General features: G+C 41.4%; 1 protein-coding gene across 2 annotated transcripts in view; it reads left to right on the top strand.

The window, feature by feature from the left end:
- The first annotated feature begins 5019 nt into the window (after window positions 1-5019).
- Window positions 5020-20128, top strand: part of Mesr3 (misexpression suppressor of ras 3) — a 32334-nt gene continuing 17225 nt past the window's right edge. The window contains exon 1 of one of the 2 annotated variants that reach the window (XM_076772672.1): window positions 5020-5383. Coding sequence is in view for 1 of the 2 variants with exons in the window: in XM_076772671.1 (XP_076628786.1) it covers window positions 10079-10129 (51 nt within the window). In the remaining variant the exon portion in view is untranslated. Of the gene's footprint in view, window positions 5384-9889; window positions 10130-20128 lie in introns of those variants that run through there. The other variant, XM_076772671.1, reaches the window with a different exon arrangement.

Genomic DNA, 20128 nt, shown 5'->3' with positions numbered 1-20128 from the left:
CAAAGATATGCCGAACGTTTCGTAAAGAAAAGATGTGTCGTAACTGCTCGATTGATTCGCCTAATCGTGCGTTCATAGTGGAATGAAATGAACGGAGGAGTCGACGTTGAAATAACGGTCTGGTAGTTTTCTCGGTTGGACGGACAAAAAAATCACGATACGTTACGGTAACGCGTACTCCTTACAACTTTGAGTATAATTTTCAACAACGTATGCATATGATAATCTGTGAAAATGGCGATTTACGCGATAGAGAGTCCAGCTTAAAAAAAATACCACGTCACGTATTTGTTCCATACAGTACGTAACATTTTTTACGTATTATTCTTTTACTAATATACATATAAAACTATTGGTACTCGTAAAACACTTGTTTTAAAAATCGAAGAACCACCTGCACCTCTCAGTCTTTACAGCGTCACGATTCAATCTGTATCGTATAATTTTGTATTTTGGTCCAAGTTCGAGGCGCGCCAAAGTTCGTCAGCCACAGTAACCCGCGGGAATTAGATAATTGATCGATCGGAACGTTGTTTCGTCGATACACGTGACAAATAGAGTACAGATTGTACAGAGTACAGAGTACAAGTCGGTACAGATTGTTCGCGTTTCAATTGAAAAATGAAATTTAAATCATCGAAGGTATTATTCTCGTTATACTTCAGTCGGTTCTCGCGAACGGATAAAAGTGAACACGACGAAGGATTAAGAATAGATAAAGAGGAGCAACGGATGTACGGTATCGAAATTTGTTTGATATACGTTAATCATTTTACGCTATAACGAACACCTAAGAATAGATAAAGGGGAACAACGGATGTACGATATCGAAATTTTTGCGTATACGTTAATCGCTTTACGGCAAGGCGATGGTATTGATTGGAGGTCTCTATTGAGATAAGCTTGAAGTTTATCGTGATAAGCTCGGAAAGAGTATTTCTATTTCTCCAAGCTTCGCATCACTTGCGTTTCAGTAGTCGCAGTATCGACGTCAATCGGAACACAGAATCAAACATGTTGAGGATGTACAGAGCGTTGGTTGTCTTGTCCATCATTGGATGTGTCGCATTTCCATTTGGTAAAGTATCAATTTTAAAGAATACTCAGCAAAACGAATTCTGCCGTATTTGATTCCTGTCGAGTATTTCGTTTCTTTAACTTTTATCCTCGGTCAGATTTACTCGACAACAATATCGATTTCCGACTGCGAAACCGCTGTAAATTGTTTGACCGTAGGTTCGAGTCTCCCTTTTAGACTTATTTATTTTTTTTTCAAGTGCTAACTATATAACAATGATCTATATTTACTTATAAATGTTCTAAAAGTATTTAAAAAATATTTTGATCACGAATATCTATAAAAATAATTTTTAGCGATTTTACTACCTGATTCTTCAATCCAAAAATTTGAAAAGCTTCCAAAATATGTGCCCTGGTACCCGAAATGTCTCTAAATTTTGTTACATTTTTTTACTCGATAGGACAGGAATAATTGTGCAAAAACATGATTTTCTTTATCACCCCATCACTACCCCCATCGTCGAGATTTCAAGTTAAAAATTGGCACATAAGATTTTCTTTCGATAAACTATCGAATGATTTATTCCACGTTCAATTTGGATTGGGGGCACATTTGACTCCCTTATTCGGCTATACCCTTTACGCGAATCTATTTTTAAATTAGGAAGTGCGTTGAAGTGCTACGTATGCACTCCCTCGGAGGGGAATTCATGCAAGGAGGTGAACGAAAAAATGCTTGAGGAGTGCTCTGCTAATAAAACAACACCGGATACGAGTTCTACTACCAGCAGCGCAAGTTCCAGCGTGGAACCTACCACTGAGGGAAGCTCCACTGAGGGAAGCTCCACTGAGGGAAGCTCCAGCGTGAAACCTACCACTGGGGGAAGCTCCACTGAGGGAAGCTCCACTGAGGGAAGCTCCACTGAGGGAAGCTCCAGCGTGAAACCTACCACTGAGGGAAGCTCCAGCGTGAAACCTACCACTGGGGGAAGCTCCACCGAGAAAACTACCACCGAGAAAACTACCACCGAGGAATCTACCACCGAGGAATCTACCACCGAGGAAACTACCACCGAGGAATCTACCACCGAGGAATCTACCACCGAGGAAACTACCACCGAGGAATCTACCACCGAGGAATCTACCACCAAGGAAACTACCACCGAGAAAACTACCACCGAGAAAACTACCACCGCACATAAGCCCGCTAGTTATTTAAGAAATAAGGGTAAGGTTATAAAAGTGTATTAAAACATTTGCATAAACGCAATATCATTATTTTACACGTGCTGTCTTTTGATGTGTCTCAACACTCGCTTCTGTTGTGTCTCATACTAGCAGGGAGCTTAAGAAATTTCGTCTAAATGAATTCAGAATCGAAGTTTTTGAACTGTTGTTGGGGATATTGTGCCACGTACACGAACGCCTGATGGTATCGTTATAAAATTGAAATATCGTTTAAATTGATGATTTTTTGCCAGAAGTGGCTTATCGCATTTGCGCAGGGAATGGCGAGTCTCGCTAATCGAAGTACGTATTACGAAAACAATGTTAACCTTCGTATGCCCTTCACGCGTCCACTTGAGAGAAACATATACTCGTATCGGACTGTGACTACATTCCCCCCCCCCCCCCCCACTCTAAACCGTTTTATTTTTGTTTGAAACACGTTTTAGTATCAACAGTTTCGACATTTACTTTACAGGCATCGTTAGTATCCTTTTAATCGAAAGTCGATTTATTATTGGGCAAAGTATTTATTTTTACTCAAATTTTAATTTTGAAGCGCCTAAGTAATTTTTGCTTTCCGACATGTAAGGGAAAAATTTTTAAAACTTGCTTTTACGTACGAACATGTAACCAAACAAACTTTATTTTTTATTAATGTATTTACAATTGAGGTGCGCCTTTCAATACAGTTTTATATAAATTATCTCAAAATCTGATTACATTTTCAGCAAAATCAATTCATTGATAACGATGATTACCAGTGGTTTGCAGTGCTTCGGTGTTTGTGACATGTTTGTCATTTATAAAAATTATAAACAATGTTTCAAATAAATTTTAGAGAATTTTCTCTATTTTCTCTAATAAGAAAACAATTTAATGAAATCTTACTCGTTGCATATTTAAGCAATTCAACGTTTGAATTAATATATTTATGAGAATGAACTTTTGCTTAAATAATTATTATCTTCGATTAAGTGTCATATTGAAGCAATGAGTCGTATAGTATTGCTATATTTTCAATGTTATTAAGTATATTAAGTATGTCATATTTAAATATAAATTAATCCGCTACGCTTATATTTGCAGCTTACTACGCACAGCAGAGGGATCGTAGAAGCCTGATGGATCGTTTGTCACCAATGCATCCATTCGCCGAAAATACGACGGTACATTGCTTCACACTGACCAGCGAAGGTAACTTATACTTTATTGTAAATGATCCTCTCAGTAAAAGTTGCGTGACACTTGAAATTGTTAGGCATGTCGGTATAAAAATGTCCTCGTATATTTATTCCTAACTTGCTTCTTATATCTTTCGGTCAATAGTATATAACTCGATAATGGACAATCGATAATGCTTGATAAAGTTTGTACAAGTACGCGTAGAAAATGAAAAATCGGTATCTCTAACATCTTTTTTTAAATTAACACGCAAGGAAAAATGTTTTACCTACTTCCGCGATGTATTTCAAAACTCTTCGCTTTACTTTGCAGATGGTGCCGAAGTGACTAGAGGTTGCAGTACAGACGAAAACATGTGCAGCGGAAAAGATAAATGCAAGACATGCGACTCGGACAAGTGCAATTCTGCGACGTCGAATATTGTGTTCACATCGATGATTATGTCTTTAGTAATAGCTTTAATTATCGCGAAATAAGAATGTCAATTTATTTATTATGATCGAAGCATACTGGAGGACCCGATGACATTCCATTAAAAATAAAAAAAACGCCGTACATCTTTGTTCCTCGTCTCTTTACAGCAATCGAGAATATTAATAGCAACAATTCTATTTAAGATTGTAACCACCATGTTCTGTGTTGAGTTCTTTGTCATTGTTTCCTTCTTTAATTTCGTGAAACTATTTATAACTATTTATTTTTTTATATACTTGGAAGATTCCTAATGAAAATATTTTTAATGCCATATAATTACGGATGAAACTCTTCGATAAGAACACTCCGTAAGTACGTAATTTGTACGAAACACACGAGCGTTCTGTAATTTTTGATCAAATTTTTTCTTTCGTCTATAGATGATGACAGCAACAACAATCAGCGATCGATGTCGTACGTTGTACCACGCGATGAAAATAAAATCGATCGTAAACGAAAGTCCATTCAGGACGGTTAATTAGCTGTTTGGCAAGTAGCTGTACACAACGAGCAGTTCGACGCAAGGGTAACGAACCCGATGCATGCATTTACGTTCCGGCCATTATCCGTTCCGTCCAAGCTTTCCGATGTATGCAAATGCTTCTCGCGCGAGTGCAACACGGCTATCGTTATTCCTGGTTTTTAAGCAAAAATTACTACGCGTCACGATACCTTTGCACGAAAATTTCTTTTCGCTTTCTTGTTCATTTTGCGTAAAACATTATTAAGGTATCTTGAGAAAAAAATTATTAGATCTCGAGATATTTTCAAGAGGCATATTTATTGAAGAAGATGCTCAAACGCCTCTCATCAGTATGAGAGAACGGATCGTATTGGTTATGATATATCGCGGTACAGCGAATGTCCTCTCCGTACAGGATTTTCAAGTTCAGCGCGACAGTCGAGCGAGCCCTCGCGCGACGAGCCGAGAACACGGCGCGTACGAAGAAGGACGAAAAGGATGGGCAAACGAGAAACGCACGGACGCGTTAATTGCGCGAGAAGGTGGACGGTGTTGCACTGCGTTGCATTGTGCGCAATTGCGCACGAATCCGGGCGTGCTTGGCGCTTCGCGCGCGCCTCCTCGTCGCGTCGTACAATACGAACGCGAGCTCCACCGTTCGTGGGAGCTGCGCCGAGCGTCCGAGCCTCAGTCCACCGTCGACCTTCGTGCGCGTCGGTTCGATTCGATGTCTGGTGTCGCGCCTCGAAACCGCCTGCTGCGTCTCGCTGGTCGTTCTTCGTCCTAAATCGTGGTTCGAACCGCGTATCCAGACGAGAGAATCCAGGAAGGAACGACAGGAAAAGATCATCGCGTGGACGTCGTGCGTCGATCGGAATTGGAGCTGACATTTCGAAGCTCGCATCATGCACCCCCATCGTCGCGTTTGAATCTTCAGCGTTGCTTTCGGAACTGTGACATTGGATATCGGAGGAGGCTCATTCGCAAACCCACTCGCCCCCTCCTCAGGCAAACGTGAGTACCTTCTACGTCCTATCTTTACGCGCGACAATTCGCTGGCACGATCGAACGGATCCTCGTTCGACACCTTCGACTGGACGTCCGCCCGCATCGCGGAGAAAGCAGCGTCGACCGGCGTTGCGTGGGACGCGGGCACCACGATTCGTGACGCAAGCACGCAAGCAGCGAAAAAGCTCATGTAGATATATGCCCAGAATCCGTGTTTCGTTTCGTTCTCGCTACGGTGACCGGAAGAGGTCCGTCGTTTCGATGATAGATCCTATTCGCTGTCTGGGCTATCATCCACTATCGATCACTATTTCTGTCTAAATCTTACAAATAATTTAGTCTCGAAGAATTCGGTTCGAATGATTTTATTCGCGTTTCGTTAGATTCTAAACCATTTTGTCATCTATAAATCTTGTATTATCCCGTCAAATACGAATTTGTAACTTTGTATAATTCCTCGCCCGAAACCAGTTAAATAAATATTCCTAATTGGGGACCCAGAAGGTATTGGTTGGTTCTTCTCGATATCTTGGAGCAGCGAAACTTGGGTGTATTCTCGCTTGCATGTTCTTCCGAGAAGCCTCGAAGATATCAACAACAACGAAACCGATACTTTTTTTATTCGCAATTGGGAATTTTTATTCCAACTTTGTCAAGTCTAATTCGTTATGGTATTATGTTTCGTGGTAAGTAAAATATTACATTCTCAGCAATTTAGATCACAGTTTGCCTCTGAGATTTTTGTGATTTGAACTGTTTCACTAGAGTGCAACAGGAGTGTCACGTTTACTGTAATTTACCTTACAATATGCGTTTGTCAAAGTTTTCGCAGAGCCACTGAAAATGTACGAGGCCCATTTATTTATTTATTCATCGGTCTCCGTGAACCATGTTTTGTTCAGTTTCTTCGAGATTTACGTGATAGAAAAATGAACGTTTGAAAAAAGTCGAGAACTGCGGGAGACATCGAAGAAAAATTTCGTAAGAATTAATTAATTATTGAAAGATCCAATATCCATGTGATTTTTCTTCGATGATTACACAGCTTTGCGTACGTGAAACAAGGAATTCGGGTTCTCACCGTTTTGAGAATACGCTGATTTCACTGCTTGCACGCTTTTCAACGTTTAATTAAGAATATTAGTTTAACGAACGAATCTAAAATTACCGAGGGTCGAGGTAACGACTCGAAGGTGATCGGTACGAAAATTAGGCGGTCTTTCGAGAGCAATGGCGGGAGAAGGGCGAAACGTTCGTCGCGTTCTCCGATCCGGGAGGGCAAGTTTCGCGAAAGTTTCGTCGGAGGGCATCCGAATTTCGTGGTTGGCGGGTCTTTCCGTCGTACTTGGACGAAAGTTCGAAAGTTTTCCGCGGTCTGGTCGCTCGTTCGATCGGGCCGGGGTAGTTCCAGGCACCTGTGCGCAATCCCGCTTTCCTCCGAATTAGTTCCAGCGTTTGGCTCACCCCTGGCAGGGTCACGAACTCGCTGGGAATCGAAGATTTCCGACCCGCTGAGCCCGCCGGAGACGCGAATCACCATCCGCTTAGTTTCCTTTAACGAGGACAACAAAGCGTTCGTTAACCGTGATTTCGTCCTGGCGCGCAGAACTCGTAACGCTCGGTAGACTTGCACGAGCGTCTCTTCAACGAAGACGAAGGGGTTTCAAACTCCCTCGAAGACGTAGGAAAATGTTCGTTCTCTCGTTTATGTGCTTTGCAAACTTTTAAATTTGTCATTTGCATTCTTTAACCCTTAAGTGGGCTCTGAATCTCAACTGAATTATATTACTTAACGTTAATTTTTACCAAATTGGTAAATGGAAATCAACTTTAAAGCATTTCAAAAATAATATGCTACTGGAGGATTACATAAATTTTCAAATAATTACATTTAGATATATTACACAATATTAATTTAAACTTGCGGAGGCCCCAATAATCCACTTAAGGGTTAAGGAAGGAGAAAATAATTTCACAAGCATTTAAACGCCGTTTTGCTCAATGCAAACCTCCATTGACCTCCATTTTATGTCATCTTCGTGCGTCTTCCATAAAGTATATCGTCAAATTTGAAAGAGAAATGCATTTTAAAAGCATTTTAAACGTCAGATCCTCGAGTCATGCAAACGCGCTCGTCGCCCGACCGCGGGAACGATTCCGTGTTCAGATCCGGTCGCTCGTGTTTCGTTTTCCTCGACGTCCTCGCGAGATTGCGTGAGAAGCCGACATCCTGAGATACTAGTTTCTAGCTCGCGCGAAACTCGTGCGAAACGCTCCCGAGGAAAAACCTTTTCCCGTGGAAAGTGTTTTGTCGTAGCTCCTCGATTGTAAAACATGTCGCGTCAACCAAAAAAGCGCAACGTCTGAAGTTGAATATTGTGACGTCGTCCCATACTCGCCACCAGAGGGCCACGCTCTTAACCCTCTCGCAAGCGCTCTAATATTTTAACCTTCTTAACATTAGGTTCACGGACACTCGTTGCGCATATTTTCATTGTAATTCGCTGTGTTAACACTTACATTAAAATGCAATTTTTCTTTTAATTAGAGTGTATATTCATATCATTACATCAATTAAATCCAACATAAATTGCTGACAAATAATATTTATAAGTTCTGTAACGTTAGGTTTAGAATCTTAATGCGTCAAATTGACGTATTCCGTAAACCTAGTGTTAACCTTCGCTTCCCAATATTCAGTCGTCGAAGACAGGGCCTGCTAGAAAGCTTCACCGATGAGTTCACTCTTTCCTTTCCTTTTCTACCCTCTTACGACCTTACTCGATTTCCCGCAGCCAGCAAAGCAGCGCCAGAAGTATTAAAAGTTGAAAAGCAGTGGACGAGTGACCATCGAAATTCAGAAACGGTTCGCAAACGAAAGTTTCCGAGTTTCCGTCGTTGGTATTTACGACGAGGCGGTCGTAGAGAAACCGCGGCCCCGTTTTCCGGTTCGCGTGAAACGCGAAAAACGGCCGACGCTGGAACGGGACGGACAACGGAAAGAAAAAGAAGAAGAAGAAAAAAAGAAGCTATTCGCATACACGGTCGGCGAACCGCGTGTTTCCTTATCGAGATCGATCGCGGCTAGCGTACATCGAATCGTACCTGTAATCGAAGCGTGTCGGCGAGCAACGCGCCACCCGTTACTGCAATTAATTTTCCCGCGATTCACGGGGAATCGATATATATCGATAGTCGTGTCGGTCGAACGCGCACGCAACGCTTCCGCTTCGAGTCGTCCTCGCGTTCTCGTGGGATCACCACGCTCCCCTGGCGAACGTTATAATTTATATTACAATACGAAACGCGGATAATCTAAATTTAAATCTAAATACAAATACGCGGACCGCTTGCACGTTACTCGTTAAAGGAAAATTGAAGTTTCGATATTAACACATTAACGACGGGGCATTTTTCTTTCAACATCTGTATACTAAAACTGTGATAAGTATTTTTGTAATTAATATAATTCATTGAAATTATCAGGGGTTATACGTGGATAATATTAGAATTACTAGAAAAGACACACACTTGTGTAAAACGAGATTTCTCGTTTCCCATCGGTAATGTATTAATTTGATTCATGATTGAATAACAATTTTTGAAATGTATAAAATATTTGTTTAAACTTTAGGACGAGTGTAATCGTGTTATACGAGGAACGTTGAAGCTTAAATAATCCATATTTCGTCTCCGTGAAAAATGTTCTCTTACGCCATCCACGATTGCAAGCCCATCGTCCGCCACGTTGTACTTTGAAAAACACTTTGAAATTTTTTTTTAAACTTCGAGATCACTGTAACCGTGTTATGTAGGGAACGTTTGTAGAAACTTGTATTGTATTTTGAAAGACATTGTTTCGTACCGTAAAATTCCACATTGCTTGTGAGAAATAAGAAGTGGTTCGATTAAAAATTTGGCGCGAGAACGTTACGATTCGAGTGCAGTGATTTCGTAATAATCGATTTTTCAATCGCGACGCGCGGAGTAGTCGATAAATCGAGTCGCGAAACAACGATATGCCAGCCAAGCACAATTAAAGTCGAGACGCGTGGATGCGCGAAATCGCGTGGCCGATTAAACCGACTCGAATGGCACGCATGGAAATTGGATTAGTGTGTCAGGCACACGCGACGCGGACGCGATTCGTTGCGTGGTCGAACGTCGAGCCTCTGCAATTTCGTTTCTCGTAACAACGCAAAACCTAGCAAAAATTCATCATAAAGCGAACAACGAATATTTTTATAAATACCCGACGAGATTTGCGAACCAAATTAATACGGTTTCAACGTCTATTTATAAGCGAACGATTACGTACGTAAAATAGCGGACGAATAAGTTCTTCGATCGACACCGATGAACTTTTCGATTTTTTTTTTTATTGGAATATCGTAAACTTTGGAGGGTTTATTCTCCAAGAAGATGGACGTTTTAATTTCCGCGTCGGTGGATGGCGGAGCACTATGGGCGTAGAGCGTCGTCGTACCGCAAACAAGGGCGCGGCGACCGTTTTATCGGGATATTAAGAAATCCTGACGTCATCGCCTTAATGCGACGAGCAAACAATAAATTTCCGTCGATCCACAGTCTTGGGTTAACGTCGAGCGTGTTCGTACGTGGCTTCACACACGGTTCGTTAATGCAACGATGCGTTAAGGGATACGCGCGTCCTCGCGGACTTGACCGAACAATAACAGAGGAATGGCAGCTAACAGTAGTGCTTTCAGCGGCTTCCACGATGCGCGAACCAAGGTACGAACGTGTCTGTGACGCGCTTCTTTTTCAATTTAACATTATCCAAATGCACTTCTGTATCTTGATTTATTCCAGGCCCATTAACATCGCTAAAGAAACGCAGTATTCATTTGTTTAACCCTTTGCACTCCATCGGCGCCGCTACGACGACACAATTAAACTTTCTTTTCTGATAACGCAGGTTGAATTTACGAAATACACGAATAAAATTTAAATCATAGGCATCCCTAAATTTTTTCGGAAGAAAGAATATTATTGTTGAGAATAAGCATTGCACGCATGTATTTTTAATGAAAATTTGTATCCATTGGTGCAGTCCCCTCCCTTGCAAAGGTCAGTACTACCTGAGGAGGATGCTCGTTTATTGCGTTACATTAATTAAATACATACTTTGGTCGAAACTCTGTCCTATGTATTTAGCAAATAAATACTCAACAATTATTTTATTTTTAGAAGTTGCACCATAAAATTGCATCGATATTTTCCGTCCTTCGTATTGATAACAATTTGTCGGAGCGCAAAGGGTTAAATCAAACGCAATTGCAGTCGTCCTCGAAAAGATCCAAACGATAGCAGTACCGTTTTTTTACGCGACGCGTAATATTAATTTCCAAGATCGTAGACCGCGAGTTTTCTCGTTTCGATCTTTCTTTCGTTGCAATTTCTATCCGGAGAGACAGAGACGACAGAATCGTTTCTCTCGTTGCTGACTTCGCGACCCAGAAACGAGCAACGACGCGCTCGAATCGCGTACGTTCAATTCGATTAAAGGGCGATTGAACTCAAACTTGGTATTACGTCACGGAATTGGAATACCGCGGGATTAGGTTCCCGGGTCGCGATCGACTCTCGTTCCCCGGACTATCGATCGTCTATAATCTTTTCCAACTCGTAAGCGCGAGCAAACGCACCACACCAAACGAGTTTCTCTACGCTGGCCCCACAATTTTGACAAAATCGGTCCAAATATCGCCTCTGTTCTTTTATCTTGCAATTGAATCTAGCCTAATTGCTGATAAGACGCTAACCCCTTGCCATACAATGACGTGTCCGACTCGTCACAAATTCTTGATGTCAAGTTTCACAATTATGAGGCCACTCGTAAAACAAATCTATTTTTCTTTCGTGGCCATTCCTTGAAGGAACAAATTTAAACAAAATTAAGTAGTATGCGTTTGAAAAATTAGCGACACATTATAATGGAAAATTCGTGTCACTGTTGTTCTCTATTTAAAATTTAATCGCCAAGATTTCGGTTCCATAGTCCACGTTTACGAGTTGGAGTATCTAGCATTATTAGACTAGAGCACGAGTCCCCTTCGACGATAGTTACATCAAATTGTGAACATGGTTGAACAACCACTACAAGTCAAAATTATTTTCTATATTTTTAGCACCATTCCCACGAAACGAATCAAAATTAACGTATTCGTCTGTTTTCGTTGATGTTTTAGAATCATAGCCAAAATGCTGTTCCCGCTTGGATAACCCTGATCGGCTGAAATAGTTGGAAACGACTATGGCAAAAAGTTTACGCAACGATGCAGGATCGGGACTCGCGTGAATCACGATCCGGTTTGATTTTTCGCTTCTTACGTCGGGTTTGCATCGAGCGTCGATGCCCTTTCGCGATCTGCCTTCCGAAGCGTCGCGGAAACAAAAGTCGAAGGCTAGTTGTGCATAAATGTGCAGCCTGAGTCTTGGCCAGTCAGACATTGACGCATCGATCGCGACCTTCTAACGCGGAATCGTTGCTCGTCTCTTTCTTTGTGATCGAGAAGATCAAAGATCAGCTTCCTAAAAGATTACTCTTACAAACACAATACAACTATTATAATTTACTAGAGTAGATATATACATTGTTACAAAATTCATTTATAATAATTGTAGTCTAACACGGAATTGTTTGAAAGCTCTTCGAAGGCTTTAAGTCATAAATAGAAACCCCAAAAGTCGTGTACATCAGAGAATTTTCACAGAATTTGTTATTCATTAATTCTCTGAATATTCGGTTCCGCGTCATTTTTAGAGTAAATCCGGCGTTTGGTTTTCAAACGTAAATACGGCTCTGTGTAAAATGGAAAGGCAACGATACGAGGAAGCGCGAATCGTGTGCAAGCGCAAGTGCAACATTCGTGGTCGGAGAAATCGGGAATCTAGGATTTCGCGAGACCGACTGCCGCACGATCCCCCCGGATATCCGTTTCTGTTACGAGCAACCGAACCTCGCGAAGCCCGTTCACCCGCGACATTGAAAGTTACGACCGGAGAAATCGGCGTGCTCCGTTTTGCCCGACCACCGAGTTACCTATGCCTCTCGATGTAACACGATCTCTGCGAGCTGTGATACACTGTGACAAAGATACTCGATCGTTCAACAGGATTTCCTCCTGCAACCCTCATGCAGGGGTTGAAAACAGTCTTACGACTAAAGCTATCCTTGCATTGTATCGTGCATTAATTATTTATATTTTGTTTTTCATCGCTTATTACTTCTCTTTGTATCAAAGGATCTTTACCGTTATTAAATGAATAGTAATAATAATATCGAAACCAACATAAGCTAAAACTGATATGTCTACAACGGTTATAATATTTTTTCGGTCCTCAGAATTGTTTCGAAAACTGAAACTGATGTTATCATACTTCTCTTTGTACCAAATGATCTTTACAATTATTAAATGAATAGTAACAATAATATCGAAACCGAAATAAGCTAGAACTGATATGTCCACGGTTAATAATAATTTAATAATGGTAAAAATCCTTTGATACAAAGAGAAGTAATACGTGAGGCAAAACAAAATTTTGCAATGCAAGGATAGTTTTAGACTTCTTAAGGATCGTTCAATTATATCATATAATTCTTATATTACGCACTCTATATTAGAATTTTTCGAGGAATTCTTGATCGTGTACTGCGGAATACAGTTCGGGAAACGCAGTTCCTAGGGTTAACGCGCGTAACTGTTGCTCGTCAATAAGAATTTCTGCCGTGCAATCGTCCAACAACCGTTGCGTTCGCTCGCATCCGTGGAAATCGTACTGAAAAGGCAAGTCTCTCCGGCGAATAGTTTGGCTCGAGATCGATGAATTCACCTTCGTTCTTTTCGAATCGAATAATTGTAGCTTTGCCACCAGAGACGGGCACTACGTTCGTTACAAGTCGAATAAAATTGTACAAATTTTGTAACGAGACTGTCGACGCTTTCGTCCACGTTTGTTCGATCCTCGGTTTATATAGGAAAATGGAACAACACGAAGGGAGCAAAAATGTCGCGGGTAAATCGATACGCGTGTTTTTGTTCGTCATATTTCGTCGAAATAAAATTGTGCCCGTCTCTGACACCGAGAGATACTCGGCTAGCAACATTTCGTCGAGAAGAAACACGAACAAGAAAAGGATCCAGAGGGCCTCGAGGCCCTCGTTGGACGGGTTCATCGACCTATCGTCTGGTCTCCTCAGCCTTTCGTTCTTCACCTTTCTCTCGATCTTCCTTCGGGCTCTTCTCTCTGCTGGTCAGCCAAACGACCGAACCCTTCCACAGGTTCGAGAGAAATTCTCCAGACACTTTTACCAGAACTCTCCGCAAAGAACTCTTTCCACTGGAAGAGAATACTACCATCTTCATTATCCGATCTAATAGACAATCCTGTTAATAATATTAGAGAAATGTCCGTCGCACTTATACTAGGAACAAGATTTAATTTTTTTATATAGAAAAGTGCCACGAAAGAAAACTGTACGAAGACTAATTAAATCGTTACTTATTAACTATCGAGGATAACGAATTATCTCCTATAGTAACGTGTTTCGAATAATTGCAAATTATAGTAAATAACAACCATCGGTACTGGTCAGTATAGAAGATCGATGTGAGTGTATGGATGGATAGGAGGTCGATAGAGCTTGTGAGAGAGACGAGTCGAGCGTGAAAACCGTCGTCACAGGTTAATTTGTTTTCTTATCGCGAAGCGGGACGGTGGGTGTATTATTTGAAACCCCGTTCGCATAAAATCTGTACGAACGAGAAAACGGGGGTAGTTTTAAACCTGATGTCGATCGTAGACGTGAAACGAGAGGAGAGAGAAAGAGCGAACAGCGGTGCAGGGACGCGGTCAAAGCTAATTGCAGCTTCGAAAGGTTCTCCCGGCTAATGACAGGGGACTCTTTCGGTGCGCTCGCGCCGAAGATTTCGTTTCCGGTTTCCGTCTAACGAGTAATCGATGGCCGACCCAAACTGCTTCCGAAAGAACGCGTGCACACGTCACTTTACGCGATCCACGGGAAATCTTTCCCTCGTAGTCTCAATTGCATTTGGATAAATTTATTTAATAGGTTCTTTGCCAGTTCGGTTGGTTTTCTAGGATAAATCATAGTTTTCGTCTTCATCGACGTTTCTCATTTACCTTACAATTATTCTTTTTCTTTTGGAGGGGTTCTCCGCTTGATTATGCAACGAAGACTTAAATGTCCATAATTGATTTAGAGTATCTTTGAAAAATACATCAGTTTTTTATACCGACTGTTTATACATCTAAACTAGATCGTCTGGATGATCCATTGCACGAGTGTGTAATTTATACGACAGATAAATCTTTTCTTTTAAGGTTTTTTTCGTTTCTTTTAACACATTCCACGCTGACGTATCGTTACAAGACTATTCCCAATAGCTGTTAATATTTTTCTAGTTCCGTTCTGACCCACATACTGCGTCATTGATCTCGAACGCGTTGAGAACTATTTCTTTTCGTAATGTTTTATATTCTCATAACATTGTATTAGCATAGACTGATTTAGGCAGTTTCTAGTACCTCTGTTGCGTATCTAGGACGTAGAAAAACAGGTCGGAACGTTTACGTTCGATACTCTTCGCGAGCTATGCTTGCAGATTTGTCTTCGACTGAAATAAAAAACCGTGTATAATTATTGGTTATAGGAGACGGTTTCGCGCAGCCCGTGTATCGGAGTTTGCATAGTTGTTACCTTTCCCGCGAGCAATAATTATCTCCAACGATAGGCATTCCTGCCATCAAAATTATCGAAAAACAAATATACGGCGGGAGTAAAAAACCAACGCGGATAATTATAGCGCGATCGAGCACAATTTACGGCCCTCTTGTACGAAGCTGACGACAAGAGTATCCTTATTTTTTTTAAAAATCGTACAAATTTCTGGGAAACGTCGCGTCGGTCACCGGTGGGATATTTTTCTTCCGGACAATGGTCGCGTCAGCTTCGAATCGTTTGCTCGGATAAGCCGCGCGCAAAGAGATTTCGTTCCGTGTAAAAGATGCACATATATTTTCCAGTCGGAAGGAACGCGAAGGAGGTCGTCAGAAACGAGATCCGTGTGAATGCATCTTTCCCAGAGCTTCGTATCCCCCTTCTCTTCCCGTGTCCCTCTTCGGAGACCCTTCTTAGCATTTTCTTCTTTTTTTCCTTCTTACACAACCGACCGAGAGACGCTCAACGGAGAATAATCGTCCGCCTAAAGCCGGCTACTCTCGGTGGACTGCACGCACACTCGGCAATTAATCGGCGCGAAATTAAACCGGTTTCACGATGCCATCTTCGCTGAGCTGGACCCCGTAGAAAATAACGAATATCGATTTCGACGGGACGCCTAGCGAAACGACAATGTAACAAACAGGAGACTCGAGACAATCGATACTGTGGATCGACAGCATTTCATTTTCGATAAAAGAGACGAAGCTGTCGATGGCGCTACGCCATCTTGGATTTTGTTGAGCTGTAGAGACGAACACAATTATGGAGAAAACTATATCGAAAATATCAGTACGGTTGTTTCTTTTTTCTTGACGATATACTCTTATATTATTTGTAGAAGACGAGTATTTCCGGAAATACCGTTTCTCGCGGTATATCTTCTATTTTGCCGTCTTTCCACCGTTCAATTAAAACGGTGTAAGGGCGAGAAAAGAAACTGGAGGGCAAAAAGCGGACGAGAAAGTCTTCGCACTTCGAAATGTCGTCTTGAAAGGTTCGTTTGCTTTCTTCGAACAATGCAGAGAGACAGTGTTTACATTGTTCTCGGTGGAAGTTGTCGTTTCTTTTCCTACCGGCCAACCAAGGCCAGGAGCAGTCTCGTGGGAGGGAACAAGTTCGAATAAATTTTAGAAGAGTCATCGATTCAGATTTATAACACGATAAGGAACGGGCTTAATTGTAAAGAGATGTAATCGCGTTGAAAAGCGGCTGTAACGACGCGCGCACAAAGCCTTCCTTCGTTCTCGGTCGAGTGTCAGGTGTCAAGACCCTGAAACCTCCTTTGAAGCAGGAAGACTGACCGAGAAGACAGGTCCGAACAAGGTCGAATTTGCCATTTGTGGGTCAACTGGTTCGGTGTTCGTTGTTAAAAGCGAGTCCCTCGAACCACCAGGGCGTTATCCAACCATTAACAAAGAAGAAATAAAAGAGTAATTTTAATCAACGTCGCTCGATAAATCTTCGGTAACGCGTTGCAATTAATTGCGAAACGGTTTTTCATTCGCGAATTCAGTTCCACCGATACCGTCCCTTTACTAGACCTCTTATTCCCGAACAAAATGGCGACAGAGCAATAATTCACCGATATAAAGACCCGCCGTGGCCTGGCAGGTTTATAAACTACTTCTTATCTAACCCATTTCGCTAAAAGAGAGAATTATATTTCCTTATAAACAAAGCTATAAATCTCTCGAACCACACTTTCCACAAAACAAACATAGAATTCTGAGCACGCACTGGTATCTAAGATTATCCGCTATACCTGTTCGCGCTTTTAATTAAGAGTAAATGAAATTAACACCGACTACAGAAACAGTCGGAACAGCGTTTCCTTTGTCCGCAATTGTCGGTTACGTAACATGTATACTAAAAACATTTTATACTAACCTTGTCGCAGCGAATATTAAACAGATACGCTTATTGAGATTACAAACGATACGTAAAACAGACGCTCGAAGTCCACTAGATGACCGTAAAATACAGCCACACTTTCAATTTCCAATATGACTATTTATAGGAAGAGAATTACGAAAATATCTTTTTAAACGTAAAGCACGCGAAAAGATTTTTTCCTTTGGTCGTGGCATCGAACGATAATTTTTGCATATTTTTATTCGTATAAAATTCTTGCGGCCTCCGGAGAGGCGATCATCGAAGAAGAGAGCCTCGCGGAGGACTCGAGAACGAGTTTCAGAGTTGGTTGGCAAAACACGACGAGGGGGGTATAAAAGACGTAAACGAGGAAAAGCAATTATATCACCCTATTTGCTTACCCTAAAAGTTCATTGAGCTCAACGAGTTAAATGCTTTTGAAGTTGCGTCCTCCTCCGATGTCCACACGAATTACAGCGGTCGGTTAACCGCGGTGATCCTGGCACTAGCTAATGAATCATTAGTGGTCCTGTTACTCCATTAATGCCTCTTAACCCCTGGGAGTCTGTTCCATATCCGGTTGGATCGAGGCAGTCGAGGACAGAGACGAGGCTTCGTCTCGTTTGCGTCATATGTGTGTGATTCTGAAACGCCCGGGGGGCTACGGAGACGTTCCAACTTTATATTCCTTTCTTCTTTCAAACGCCGCGCGCCGATCTCTCGCGATCTTTCGTCTCTAACGCTGTTAATTAACCGGCCACAGACTCGTTCTACCAGCAGTTTCATTAATTTTCAGCCGGGAAACAAAGTTGTGCTTTTTCTCGTTGGCATTTTCTTTGACAATGTCCTAACATACAAATACCGTAGTTGTTATTATTAATTATATACTGTTACTTCCACTCGTATTTGTACACTATAATGGAGAACGTTTCTTATGAATTTTTTCTCCATTTATTTTTATCAAATATCTTCTTTTTATTACGCTATGGTTACTTCTATTCGTGAAGTAGTTTTTTTATTGAAATTAACGAGCTAATGTAATATTTAATTAGACAATCGATAGAGATCTAACAATATAAACAACATAGAACAGATATAATAATCCCAACGAATACGTGTTTTTTCCCCCCCAAGCGGTAACCCATCCTGTGCAGCTGCACTTCGATGACCAAACGAGAACCCAGCGTGTTTAATGTACCACAACCGTCGACAATAATATTTCTAATTTATTCAAATATAAACCCTCAAGTCTCCCAATGTATTTTCCAAAACTCAATTCATGAGAAACAAGCTTTTCTTCATTTATGGTAAATCACCATTGCAGTGTACGACTACGAGTAACTGTACATAGATACATGGTATTTTCTAGAAACGGTTGACGTTTCAAGTTGACATAACGTATCTTTATTTGTTTCTCGTACACGACGATGCAATTACCAAAGGAATGGGTGATCAGTGTACACGTAAGTGCATATTAAGACTTGCGTTACGTCTGAATTAGGTTCGAGTCGCTTACTAGATCAACTCTCCGTTCCTTCGAGTACACCCACTAGGTTTTAACCCCCAGAATTTATCGCCGATTCGGTTTGCAATTCCCATTAACTCGATTTACAGCATAAACTCGTATACCCTGAGCAGACTCGTAAAATAGAAAATATCGTTCGATAATAGTTTCGCGTTAATAAAATTACTTTTATTTATTTTCATGCTCCAAGTTCCCCCGGTAGTTAACGAGGTTGCGTATAATAAACATCGCGGAGATAATATGCATTTATGTATGTGGAGTCGAATTGCTTATCGGACTAATTAACCGGCCGTTTCCTTAATTGCATTGCCAATTTTATCCGTCCGCGGTCTCGCGTTTTCGAGATTTTTAAGTTTACGAAAAAATTCAATAATTAAGATCTGATACGCTTTTGCCTTTGCGGACGAACGTTTCGTGCAGTTTCGCGTTTCCAAAGCGAGTTTCTTGCTAGTCTGAAGCTCGTTTAACGGTCGTTCTAAACGCAAGAGTAGCGCGTGCTCGTTTTTCGCGCGACTGGAAAGACGATTGCACTCGGCAGCAACTTACGCTGTTATTGCTTCCACCTGTCGCGTTCTTGCGAGTTTCTCTCGTACGGATCGTCGCAGTCGGAGACCATTGTTCCCTAGATTTTAAGTAACGTTGCCGAAACAGCGATCTTTACGATCCACGAAACGTTCGTAGACACGTTTTTGAACGATCGATGCACATTCGTCGCCTCTGCATAAGACGAAGTTGCAATCTAAAGTCTTCTTAATAAAAATTAATTTCAATAAGCATATTTGAATTGCAACAACTTAGAAATGTTATTCCCTTGAATCTGATCGTTGACGACGTCGTTTAAATGATCCGAGGTTTCTCTCAATTTTTAATTTTAATTCTGGTTTAATTCAGATCGTTTCTAATTCCGTACGATGTAAAATCATGGCACATAGGAGTCTCGCTTATTAACGAGGCTAGAAAGGAAACAGATAGTTATCTAGCCGAAGAATCCCGACGGAACTACGCGACTGACTTTGCTCGCTAACCTCGCACCTGCATTCGCACGGTTCACGGTCGTCGTTAACCAGGACTCAGAGTTCGTTTCTTAGCTATATTAACGAACAATGCTGCAACGAATGATATTCGTACGGCACGGCGGCGGACTGGAGGAGCCAGTTATTATTTTTCGAGGACGATAACGCACGTTCGTGGAACGTGACCGGAATGTCACGTTCGTACGAAGCGTTCTGTTCGCGTTCGAGTAGACACGATTCTTCTTTCGCCATTTTCCAACGATCCGGGAACAGAATACGACTTCTGCTCCCTCCCTGTAAACTTCATTTGCACTTCGTATCTTTCGATTTTTTATTAAAGAATTTTAATTTAAATGGTAACTATTATACTGGCAAAAGTAACTGGTTTGGTCGCCCAAATCTTTATTTACCCTCTATAATTCAGCGTGACTAGGTACCAGAAAATTTGTTAGCTGAAATTTACCTAACATTTATACCTCGTTGCTCGGACTCTGCCTTAGACAACGGAATATTAGTCGATCGAGGAGTGCTTGCAAGAGCTTGCGAGAAAGTCAAGAGCGTAGCCCTCTGGTATC

The sequence above is a fragment of the Colletes latitarsis genome, chromosome 9 (genome assembly GCF_051014445.1).
Source record: "Colletes latitarsis isolate SP2378_abdomen chromosome 9, iyColLati1, whole genome shotgun sequence".
Classification (NCBI taxonomy): Eukaryota; Metazoa; Arthropoda; class Insecta; order Hymenoptera; family Colletidae; genus Colletes; species Colletes latitarsis.
The sequence above is the reverse complement of the archived record's forward strand: the minus strand, read 5'-3'. Positions and strand labels throughout refer to the sequence as shown.